Here is a 13580-nt window from a genome sequence, read left to right on the forward strand (position 1 = left end):
CATTTACAAATAACATTAATAAATAGGGTTTATGAAAAGTTAGATGGACAGGACAATTTTTTTTTATTTAATTGTAACTAAAGATAGTTGATTTCTAATATAGAAAATAACAACAAATTATTAATTCTGTTATTTTAATAGTGAATAATAGTTGAAAGTTATTTCAAACGATCAAGTTTATTTTAATTTTTATACTAAGTTGTTCAATATGTTGTTCAAGTTTACCTGAAGTTTAGCTTGTAATTTTGAAAATTTATTTTCTATATCAAGTTTGGGGTTATATAAAATCAGAATAATTTTAGGTATTTTTAATCCTAGTCGTTTTTCATTAACTCGTGAATGAAAAATCGTTGTTCCATATTCATACATAAGATTTTTTATAGACAAATATGTTAAATTTTTCAATAATAAACCTTTGCATTTTATTCTGGTACAGAGTATTTCTTTCATATAATTAAATTTAAATTAAGTTAAATGTACATGTATTAGTAGAAACTTAACTTTTTTCTAACTCATTTTGAATTTTTGTAGAGAGTTTAGTTGTAAATAAAAATGGCAGACCAAATTGTCGATAAATACAAGAGTTGCGATGACAACAGGCTCGGTGAAATTATTTTTGATGAAGGCGACCTGAAAAAGTTTAACATTGAGTACTGGCATCCTGAACTCAATAAGTACAAAGATTTCAGGCACGAAGATTGTATGAACAACTTGAGGTTGGGAACGAGACATCATTTGAAGGTAAATTTCGAAGACGATAAGTTTACCGACGGCAATGAAAACCTGTATTACAATTCGTACGACTGCACACACCACCAACACGCTGAAGATATGTACAACATGTTTGTGGAAGAAGTTCATAAACATCTTGTGGAAAACGTTTTGCCGAAACTCCTACCGGTTCAAGATGAGAGCTTGCTCCAAGCACTTGCTTTTAACTGGAACACCTACAAAACAACAATAGATAATTTCTCAGAGCTTTTCAAGCATCTTGAGCTTTGGATTGAAGATGTTCCAGAAGACGAAGTGCCAAAAGACGGAATTAAAAAGATTGGCTTGAAAGGGTTCAAAAAAGAAATCGTTTTGAATATAGATATCAAAGAAAGGTTGAAGACAATTCTTAGTCAAACTACTGACAATCACAGAGTTGGCATGGAAGTTAATTGCGACGAAATAAAGACTCTTTGTGACATGCTAGTCGAGATGGAGTGTTACTATGAAGTTTTCGAAAAAAATTTCTTAGACCAAGCAGAAGAATACTACTTAAGGGTCGCAGAAAAAAACATTGTTGACATGTCGTCACACGAGTACGTTGTCGCGGTCGAAACTTTAATTGCAAACGAAAAAGCACGCACTGGTTCGTACGGTAATGAAAAAACTACCGATAAGACCAAAAGCGTGTTACAGAAAATTCTCATTTCTGACAAATTGCAAGCAATAGCTCATCGCGTAGGATGCGGCGGAGTTCCGAGAATGTTCGAAGAAAAATCGGAAGAACAGCTCAAGAGTGTGTACAATACTTTCAAAAGAGTCAAAGGTGGACATAAAATCATGCAAGACTGTTTGGCAAAATATGAACTAGCAGCAGGTGAAAAATTATTGGAAGAAACGGCTATACCATCACAAGCCGCGAAGAAAGTCAACGGATTGGTTGAGCTGAAGAACACTTGTAATAGACTTGTGACCAACTCCTTTTCCGACAACCATGAGTATAAGCTTGTGGTCGACGGCACCTTTAATAAAATTGTCACCAACAAGAAAGTCTGTGAACACTTGTGTATTTATATTGACATGAAAAAAATTAAATTTTACTCAGGTCAGGAAGAAAAAGATATGGAAACAGTTTTAAATCACTTCGAGACCATTTACAGAAAAATAACCGAGGAAGTAAAACCTGATTTCAACGCAGCGTTTAAAAAGTATTTGTGCAAAAGACTCGTGAGGCCCAAATCTCCATACTTGGCTTATGACAAAATTATTGTTGATTGGTTGAAAGAATTCGGCCACCCGTACGACTCAAAAGAACCGATCAAGATAATAAAAGACTTCGAGGCGTCCAGAAAGTTGAACAAAGCCTTCAGGAAAGAAGGAAATCCTCGCAGAGATGTTAATTCGACTTTCAGAGTAGTGAGCGCTCGCACATGGCCTGCTTATAAAAGGCTTGACGCAAATCTTATACCTGCGGTTGTAAGAGACAGCTTTGAAAGATTTCAACATTTCTACCATAATAGAGCGGAGGAGAACACGTACAAGACTTTGAGAGTTTTGAACAAAAACTTTTTAGCCGAAGTAAGTTTAGACTTATCAGTTAAGACGTACACTCTGCAATTGTACTCATATTACCAGATACCAGTTATTGAGCTTTTCAATCAGAGAAATCAATTTACTTTCGAAGAGATGTTAAACGAAACTAATTTGTCGGAAAACGATTTAACGGAAGTACTTCGTTCTCTAACATGCGAGAAATCCAAAATTCTTTTGAAGAATCCTTCTGGTAATACTTACTCACCCACTGACAGCTTCACGGTCAACCAAGGTTTGGATCATGAGTCCGACAGGATCTACGTCCAAATGCTTCCGAAAGCTTAAATTTGACGGAAACAGCGTTTTTAGTTATAGGTTAAAAAATTTAACAATATACATGTTCATAGTATGTATAAATAGTGATATATGTTCTAGTTTTTGATTACCTTTTGTTAAATGAAAATTCCTAAAATAAAAAACATCTTTATATAAGTAAAATAATTCGAAAAATTTAGCAGCACTTTTACTTAAAGCTTTGTTAAAGGCTATGTTAAACAGATTTTGATTTTGAAACGTACTTTTTTTATTTTTATGAAACTCGTTTCTTCTTATGTCTAAGTTTTTTAGGTGCAAATAAATTAGTTTATATTACAAAAATGTTTTGTGTATTTTTTTAAACTTACATTAATCAGATTTAAACTGCTTATTTATAATATAGTACTTATATGTAGATGAAAAATAATTATTGTAATAATTTAAAGTATCTATTGTTGAACAAAACTACATGAATTTGAACTCCTGCTTTTACAAAACGAAAAACCACAAATCTAGAGAAAGCCTTGAATAAATACTTTTTTTAAAATTGGTTCAAATTTTATGTTAATAGGAATCTGGTTGAAGATCAACATCCGACCAAATACTAATAAAAATAGAATTTTAATCCGGCAGGATCCTTTGTTAAAAAATATCCAGATCTATATGAATCTTAATTTGATGAGTCCCGTAGGTGTTTTATTAAGAAGTTAACAGTAATTCAAAGTCCAACAAAAGATCGTTTTTATATTTTATTTATTGTATACACAAGGAATCAATATTTTATACTATGTTTATGATACAGATAATTAGAAGTATTAAAATTAAATTAAATACATTAAACTTATCTAAAATTACAATTACAAAGCTTCAACTAAAATGAGCTGAACAATAATGTTTGTAACTTCCTTTTCAGTCCTGTTTTATGAAGCTATTAAGTATAAAAAATGCGATATTGCTATTCTCAAGGTTGTCCTTTCGTCATTTAAAGTTATCCACGTACCTTTAAATATAGTAACTGATTACTAAACTTTTTGTTTGAATTTCAAAGGTTCATGAAAAGTGCCAAGAACTACTGTAGACTGAAATTTTATTTTTTTAAATTTTTTGCGAAGTTTAGACACATGTTTTAATGAAAATTCGTTTTTGCACGAGCTTCATCACAATCAGCATCTTTAGTGACTATTTAAAACTAAAAAAACCTAAACTGTGAATAGAATTTTTGTGTTTTCGATGCTAACAACGTTTATTTGTGGTAAAGAATTTTTTATGAATTATTTAAATTAACTTAACAGTTTATTAGAATTAAAAGATTGCAGTAATGAAAGGTGTTGAAATTTTATTTGTAAAACTTGTTTTTGTTTCAAAGTCAACGGAAAGGACTGAAAATAGACAAAATAATTTTGTTAAATAAAACTTAATTAGATTTATTCTTACTCTTTTCTTCTTCATGAGTCTTTTAGGGACAAAAGCTTATTACAGGCTGATTTTTATTGGGTCGGTGACCACTGCTTTAAAGTGGACAAGAATAATTTTAAAATTTAAATAAAAAGAGTAGAATGCGGTTTACTAAAGCTATTTACCTTTTTAAGAGGCTAAAAAGTTTAAAATGTTTATAAATAAAATAGATTAATTAGAAGGCATCAGAATTTAAACAACAAAGTTGGTCTAAAATCTGAAAAATATCTCCATTTTCAAGGTAAAATAACGCCACTGACAATAATTTTTTTGCCTTATTTTACTCTAGGGTAAAGTTTAGAATTATTTTTTGTCTCAATTAACTACTAACATTAATTTTGACCACGTCAGCATATTAAAGTTTTTTTAACTTTTTTTCAACAACTAAACAAAAGGTTATGGGATAAAAAGATTACATTGTTTTTACATTGAGTATTATAGTTTTTTATGAATGATTAAAAGCTAGGTAAATTGTATTATTGCAAACTGGACTAGAAAATTATATCTCCTAAGACATGTTATGATATAAGCCGTAACATTTAGTTAATAGTTGTCTTAACAAAATATACAAAGTATTTAAATCAATGAAAACAAACGTTTTTATAATAATATAAATACTACTTAATGAAATTGTAAAAATCGTATAATTAACAAACTTACTAAACGATTAGTTTAAACTGAATACACAAAAAATAGTATGTATTATTTTCAATAAGTATATTTTAATACAATAGAAATTAATACTTAATTTAAAAAGTTTAACAAAGTTAAAACTCTCTCTTTAAACCAAGCTTAGTAAAGTATTTTATCGCCTTCACAAAAATTTACTTTTTTTTTAGAGTGTTTAGAATTTTAATTTGTATAAATAGTTATACTTCTATAACTTTATTGAACGTTTATAACTAAATTTAATTATAAAGCATAAATTGTTTTAAACAATTAAAAACAATGATACCATGTAGCTCAAAACAAAATGTTAAAGAGTTGATAACAAGGTTTATTAACTATATATTTATATATGTATACATTCCAATAAATTATTTAAAAGCCCTTCAATTGGGCCATGTAGAATATGTTCAAGTTTTAATATTAACTTTAATATATATATATATATATATATTCAGAAGTTTACTGTAAGTTGATGAATATTTTTTATGATTGGAAAATTTTCTCGTACTTAGTAAAAAAATAAGTTTTAAGGTAATGTTTTGTTTTGTCAGTAAAACAAACGTTTAAAATAAATAAAAATTTTAACAATTTAGTAAACATTGAACCAATTGACTCAGTTTGGTAAGTATCAAAACATGACTGTTTTTTTATTAAAACTAAAATTTAAAAGTTAAACCAAGCACAACTTGCTGTAAAATTTTTTTAATTTTTAAAATTATAGCTTAAACAAAACTAAAAGAATGTTCAAACTATTAGTAAATATATGTTTTAGTAAAATGTGTTTGTATAATCATAACCAATTGGTTTGTTTCAATATAAACATTCTTTTTAAACTTTCCAACAATTAAAAAAAAGTACAGTTGTGTATTACTCAATCTTTGAAAAAAAATATATTTTAAAATAATTTAAAACTTTAAAAATGATTTTTCTTTTTTAACTTTAATAAACTAACTATAAATTTTAGTTTACATTATTAAAGTTATGCAAATTTTAAAATTGTTTATAAACCGTTTCTACTAAAACTTACTAAAACTTTACTATAACCTGCAAATACTCCCTTTATTCAAAAATTTCTTTAATGTTTATTTATTCAAAGCCTTTGAAAAGTTTACCAAAACATTTTAGAAATTTAATACTCGTGTTTTACAGTTTTAGGTTTTAAAAGTTGTTTGCCTTTATGAAAAGAGAGAAAAAATACTTTGCACTAAACAAGAGTTATGCTAAGTATTCCTTTCATAAAATAGTAAATTTAAAACTTTGCTATTTTTTAATTCTAGCTAAGTTAGGTGCCTTTTCAGTGCACACTTGTAGACAAAGCAACGTAACAATGCCAGAGTTCAGTTACAATTATTATATAGCTGCAGTTCGAATAGTTTTAAACGTAATTAAAAGTTCACAGTTTTGTTTTATGAAATATTGATTACTTTTACAAATTTTGAAATTTAAAACATTTTTATAACACATAGCTTATTTTAGTTAACAAATTCGTTTTGATAATAAAGTACTTAATCTTGTGGTTTGTTTTAAAAAACATTAAATAAAAGACAGTTACACAGAAAAACCAGATACATATATACTCCTAGCATAACTTATAACATAAGAAAACAAGTGAATTTTTACGCTTTTTGAAACTTTTTATTTGATACATACAGAGAAAACAGTTTAATCTAGTTTTATTTAGTTTTACTAATGCGACAACAAGAACGTTTATTAATATTTAAAAAGTTTAAATAGTATTTAATTAATTTTTAATTTATGAATACTGAATTTCGTCAACAATATATAGAAACCTTATACTATCATAAAAACTATTATTGACAAACACACACAACTGCTTGCTTAAGCATTTTAATTTTGGGAAAATAAATACTTTAACGATTAATTTAATCTGTATAAAATTTAATTAAAGTAAGTTAAAGTGCAAAAGTTAATAAAATTTTTCTTCGTATTTCAAAGTTATAAATTTTTAGAAATTATATTACATCAAATCAGAAAATTTTAACATTATTATTTTTTTAATATTTTTAACGCTTACGTTAGGTTCGCATGAACTTGTAAATATATTTACTTCGTCGTATCAGTTGTTTATTATTTTTTGTTTAAACTTTTATCTTAAGGGAGTAAGTTTTTCAAAGTGTTTATCGAAAAAAGAGTTGTTGTTGTGCAAACAATTTTACGACTCATATCTAGATATAAGTGAAAGCGTTGAATGAATAGTTTAGCGCAGAATTTTTTGAAGTCTACACACACACTTTCATAGAATTTTTTGATAAAAGTTAACAAATTTTAAACTTTTTCTTTTTCATTTTGAGGGCTGTTATAGCTTAAGTTTATAATGTTTTATTAATTAAAACTAGAAATAAGTACAACATGTTCTGTAAGTTAGCAACTTTAAGCACTATTCTAAAAATTTGCACTAAAGCTTTAATAAACATTACTAAAGTGTGCAATCAAAAAATCTTATAATCTGATTTCATTAATAATTTCTGTTTTTTAACACTTTCTGATATATTTTTGAGTTAAATAACAATAAAGAATTTCACTAATAAAAACTCTACTAAGTTTCAAAAGCATCAAGTTATTTTTTATAGAAACATATTGTGTACTACACCTTTGTGTAAAGAAAAATCATTTAGTGCATTTAAAGTAAAGGTCGCAAGTTTTCTTTATTAATAATAAATAAGCTCTTTTGTTATACTTTCTGATTTATTATTTTTATTGTATACTTGTAGTTAAATAAACCAGAAAATTGTATAGAAGTATGTAGTAAGTTTAAAAAAAAAGAATAAAGATTTATTTCTATAAAAATAATGCGTACTAACTACACTTTGGTGTAAGAAAAAAAAAGATTTTTTTTTATGAAAGTAAAGGCGGATTTTTTTTTTGTTGTTCTTTTTATTTTGTCTTAAACAAAACTTCTAAATAAATGTTTTTTTTCAGTTTTACTTTCACATAAAATTTGTACAATGTTTTTTGAAAACATATGAACTTAAATAACATATGTGTTTATATAAAATAGACAATATAAAACTTATTTTTAAACTAGTAAAAGTTGAAAAACAAATGCTTTAAATGCTTTTTATCTAGTTATTAAGGGTAGAGAAAAGTTTTTTAATGACTTTAAAAACTTATCAATAAAAATTGCAATTCTTTGAAACTAATATTTAAAACAAACTTATAACTAAAGTGTTAGTTTTTAGAGTTTGAAAATTAAATACGAATTGGTTTTCTAATGTTGTAAACAAAGTTTTGCATAATTTTTTAACTTTGATTAAAATTATTGTTTAATATTTCTTGTTTAAAAATAAATTAAACATAAAAGTATAACAGATTGAACTTTGTATAAAATTGAAATATAACTAATAAAAGCTAAATAGTTGTATTTTAAAAAGTTCTTAGATACATAATTACTATTATCTTAGCTTTGAGTAATTTTTGTAACTTTCATATATCAAAAAGTATAGTTTATCTACCCAAAAAATGATGGAGTCAATAAAGAAAGTTAAATTAAAACACAAAATTATATTTGCAATTGTAATGATTGCTCTTTTAGTTATTATAATTGGAATTGCCTATGGAAGTTCAAAAAAGGTATGGCTTAGTTAAAATATTTTATAACATAAATTAAAAATAAACACATGCATTTCTGGTAAGTTTTTTATAAAACAAGCTGTTATAGTAATTTATTATAATGACTTTTTTTAGTTTACATATATTTTATATTTTAAATTTAACTTTCTTCACTTTATTAGTTAAAAAAAGTTTTAATTATATAACATATTTTCAAAATTGAGAAACATTTAAACTACATTAAACCAACCTAAAATCGTGTTACAAGCTCAAAAACAAAATCTTAATGTGAGTTAAAAGCATTTTATACTATTTCAAAAGAAGTGCTTATCTGTTGGAATCTTTACATAACTATTTTAAAGACTAATACTAACTAGAATTACATATTTATAGAACGAGACAGAAAGTATCGAAGAACCGATTTGGAGCGATTGGACAACCGGAAAATGTAAACTAATAGATGACGTATTTTACAAAACTGAACAAAGAAAATGTATACAAGGAAACTGTACTGGAAAAAATAAACGCGTTATAAATGAAGCATGCGAAGGTTTGTTTTTGATCAGTAAAAAAAGGTTTTGTTTTTTATATCATATACGCTAATAAAAAACTTTCTAACTTTTAATATACCTAAGATTAAACTTTAAACGTAAAATCTCAACTATTGTTGAGCTGAAAACAGAAAGATTGTTCTAAATTCAACTTTATATACATAACTATGCTTTAAATACGCAGTTTTACATACTTTGAAACTTGTACTAAATATAAACCATGTGAATTTTACTTATTTACTTATATGACCTTTAAATTAGCACAAGAGAAACTAATAGAAAAAAATCAAAATAATTAAAAACCCTTAGAACTAATATTATACTTAAATACAAAAATGTCACTTTAAAATATACATTAGTAGTTTTTGTCACTAAACAATATTAATTAATCAACTTCATTATAGATTGTTTTAGTTTTGAACTAAGCACAACAAGAAAACTTTTTAATGAATCAAAAGAATATTGCATAAAACATAATGGTACAATGGTTTCAAGTCTACTTGGTGATATAGGAAAGAGTTATCACAGGTAATTATTTACTGAAACTGTATAACTTAAATGATTTCAACAACGTTTAACTATGTTTTTGATAACTGTTTTTTAGATATTAAAATAAATTGGAAGTATTTTATATACTAAAACAATAATTTTAAAGTTTTTTTATATTTAAAACGGTTAATTAAAACAGATAAGATTAGATTAATATTTTTTGTTTAACTTTATAAAAAATTCTTTTACTTTTCCTTTTTACTATAAAAACATATAAACTCTAAATGTTTTTTAGCAGTATTAAAAGCTATTTTGAAATATTTGTACTTAACTACTGTAACATTATAAAAAAATTAGATAACAACTTGTCAAAATAAACTAACAACAAACGTAATAATAACTAAACTGGAAATATTTTGAAAATACAAGTTATTTTTAAACAAAAGAGTATAAGAGTTTGTAATAAATAAAAGTAAGATTTAATTTTACCTTACTACAGATAAATAGGTTTATAAAATTCTACATTTATTTGCTTTTTAAGATTTATAGGAATATTGTTACCAACTTAGATGATTTTGCAGTTTACTTTATAAACGATTAAAAGCTTTGTTTATTTTTTACATTATTCTACCAAGCCAAGACTTTAAATGTTCTTCATTATTTGTTTTTGTAAAGAAATTAGTTAATTTTGATCTGGACTTTATTTTCGCTATATTTGTTCAAATCATATTTACAATTAAAAAGTATTTATGTACCTTTAATAAAACCAGAATAAGTCGCATTATAAACCAGTTGTTTGCATAACGAAATAACAAAACTGTGTAAAAATTTTTATTGTTTATCTTTTGTTTATGTTCACAAAAAATTAAAGTTGTAAAATTACATAAACAATCCCATTTTATGATTTACTAAAATTTTAGACTAAATAAATAAACTTTAGTTTAGAGACTTTATTTGATTATATTATTATTTTAAGTAACTTTGTTTTGTTACAATTTTCGAGATACCATTTATGTGTACCAACTACTAATATTTTCTATGTCTTATTATTTTATAATATAAAAATTTCACAGTGAAATTTCAAAAGCAGTCAATATGCTTAAGAAAGATGGTGGGATCTTTGTCGGTGTTATCGACTCGAACGAGTCTGGTAATTGGACATTTTTAAACGGCAATCCTGTAAATGACTTGATGTTCGATTGGCATGGTGGCGAACCAGATTATTATGACGAAGATAATATTAAATGTTCAGTATTTTATGATAACCAACTTTGGGCTTACTTTTGTGATAAAAGCAAAGAATATAGCCTTTGTCAAATTGACAATGGGAAATGTTAAAGTTTTTTTAAAGCCGATATTTTACTTTTTTTTTATTCTTGGTATTAATTTTTTTAAGGTTTTAGTTTTTCTTATCTTTTTGTTTTCTAAAACAACTTAAACTTATCGTACTATAAAACATTTTATACCATTACAATAAATTCTGAAGTTTTATTATAAAATATTTCTACAGGTAAAATCATAGTACTTTCAAAGCTTCAAAAACTGTCATTACAAACGAGAAATATTACGATTACCATTAAGTACGATTTTTAGTTATATTTTTTCACATTTACTTTCAAGTCATACTTGTTTTGAAGATTTGAAAAAGAAAATTGTTACAAAAACGTAAAATAAACGAATCGTTAGTTAGCTAACGACTTTTAGTAGTAAAAAATATGTAAATACTTGTCATTATCATTTTTGATTAGTTTACGCATTATTGTATTTTTACAAATAGCACATATGTAAATAAACAAAAGTATTTTTATCTTATACTTTTTATAATACCAATATTTTTTCGACTGAGTAGGATTAAATTAGTAACTTGTTTTAATAAACATATTTAAAATACGTCGAAATTGTTACTATAATTTAAGAATGTTTCGTGATTAGTAATATTTCGTCAGCCATGTTATTCAAAGTGATATTTATAATAGCTTAGTTTATGTGTTATATTCAATAATTTTAACTTTTTTTCTTAAATATTCCTTTTTTATTTTATAGAATACGTTTAAACCAGCTACTAGCAAGTTTTTACATTTATACTTATTGTATACTTGATATGTTTTGTTAGATATACAGTGTGTTTTCAAATATATGTTGCAGCTACTTTGTTATTAGAATTTATTATTATTACTGCTTTTTCTAGGGTTATTGCGTTAAATAACAATATACAAAAACTAAATCAAAAAGAGAAAAAAATAAAATGAAAAATAAATGCTCCTGTTTTGTACACAAAATTGTTAAAAGGTTTTAAGTAGACAGCAATAAATAACAACGTGTAAACTTAAACTTTTTTTTAAAAGAAAGTAGACACTAATTTATATTTAAATCTTTAATAGTACCGTATTGTAACAATAAATTAAAAAAACATACTGTATATTATTTTTTATTTAATTAGAGCAATAAATATTTTTTTGTGAAATTAAAGTTAAAACTAATTTAAAACGTCCAAAAAGATGTAATAAAAACAAAAGAAGTCGTAAATTGTTATGTTATAACAAAAAGTATTATTAGTTTATTCAAATTCATAAAGCAAGTTGATTTTTTGTTTAAGAAAAAAAAAATTCTAAAACTGGTTTTTTCATTTTAAACTAAGTTTAAATGTAATATTTTTATTACTTTTTTGTACTTTAAATCTTCATTTCAATTTATTTGCAATGTATTTACATAAGTAAAAGCTATTTTCTAATAGCCGAAACTGTAAATAGATATAGTTACAAAAGAAAAATTCTTAAAAAAAAGAAATTAATAGTTTTAACAGACATGTTGTTTGCGTTTACTCGAAGTTAATCATTTATAGTTAATTTTTAGACGTAGTACGGTTTTTTTTTAATTCGTTTTACTCATATAGTTCGTGTTTGCTTTTTTTGTAACTTTTCTAAGTATAAGACTTTGTAGAAATTTGTAGTTTATACAATTTCTCGACAAAAGACTCAGACAAATGTTTGTTAATAGAAAAAAAATTATATACCATGATATTTATTTGCATTTGTAACTTTAAAATTATATTGTGTATAATAATTGACTTATGCTTTATTTAAAAAAAAACCTTATTAAACAAATAATATATTAGTTTAGAAGTAAATATAATATTTAAAAAACAGTTTTCTTTCGTATATTATCTTTTTTACTTTCAATTTGCATTAGCTTTATAAGTAAAAATTTATGTCTTTTAAGAAATAAAATGAATCAGATCAACAACTTTAACAAAAAAAAAAACTGTATTAGGTTCGAAAATGTTTTATTGTATTAAGTTTTCTAATAAATTATGGATATTTTTGTAAAAAATACCAACTTTTTATAATTAGGAATACAAGTTTCAAAAATATTTATTGTTTAATTAAAAAAAATAAAATTTTAAAGTTTACATCTAAGTCTAAAAATTAAATTGGCACAACAAGAGGACTTTAAAGATTTAAAAAGCACTTTTAAAAGGACATTTAAAAAGGATTTAATATTTTTTGTTGCACGACTTTTTGAATGCGGACAAAACAAGTTCAGACTATTTTTATTATAATACTTTGTATAAAAATAAAATTCTTGGATTTTATTCTTAAAGAGCCACACAACTCAAAAAGTATTATATAATAAAAATATCGTTAGTTTTAGTAATCTAAAACAAAAATATTTAAATCTATTTTAGAATGCATAAACAAAATAAGTGTTTGTATTTATTTATAATGCCTATATATGTTTTCTTTTCAAATAAATAAAACTTTTTTAGTTGTAGAAGTTTAAACATTTTTTAAGAGCAGGCGGAATTTGAATATCCTAGTTTGAGTTGTCATGAAACTATTTAGTTAACCTAATTAATATTTGAAATTTTGATGATTTTATACTTATATTAAATTGTTTTCCGACTTTATTCAATATTAAAACCACTACAGCATTCATTCAATAAACTTATAATTTCTAGTTTTGGGTCAACTATTGTTTTAATAAAATAATTTTAACCACTAGAAAACATACTTTTTGCAAATTTTGGATTTGGAGGGATTAATCATATGTAGTACTGCTGCATTGTAAATACACAATACTAGTATTTATGTTAAAAATATAATTCTGATCAACTTTATTTGTGTTTTTAAAACTTATACGGTTTAATTATTTAATTTTAGTTTAAAAAGTAAAAATTTGTTTTCTACTCAGTTCTTAATAATATTATTAAAAGCAGATTCCTTTAGTTTAAGTTATTTTATGTGTGTCAAGTTTTTTTATTAAAGTTGCTATATAACTATTATTTAT

General features: G+C 24.6%; 1 protein-coding gene across 1 annotated transcript; it reads left to right on the forward strand.

The window, feature by feature from the left end:
- Positions 1-552: 552 nt before the first annotated feature.
- Positions 553-2589, forward strand: LOC145843263 (cullin-3-like). The gene has a single exon (XM_082950727.1). It carries the CDS (start codon positions 553-555, stop codon positions 2587-2589), a length of 2037 nt encoding a protein of 678 aa, XP_082806853.1.
- Positions 2590-13580: the final 10991 nt, after the last annotated feature.

The sequence above is a fragment of the Thalia democratica genome, chromosome 8, assembly GCF_965202585.1.
Source record: "Thalia democratica chromosome 8, ktThaDemo2.hap1.1, whole genome shotgun sequence".
Classification (NCBI taxonomy): Eukaryota; Metazoa; Chordata; class Thaliacea; order Salpida; family Salpidae; genus Thalia; species Thalia democratica.

Coding starts and splice junctions, on each gene's coding strand:
- LOC145843263 (XM_082950727.1), top strand. CDS start 553: ATGGCAGACCAAATTGTCGATAAATACAAGAGTTGCGATGACAACAGG.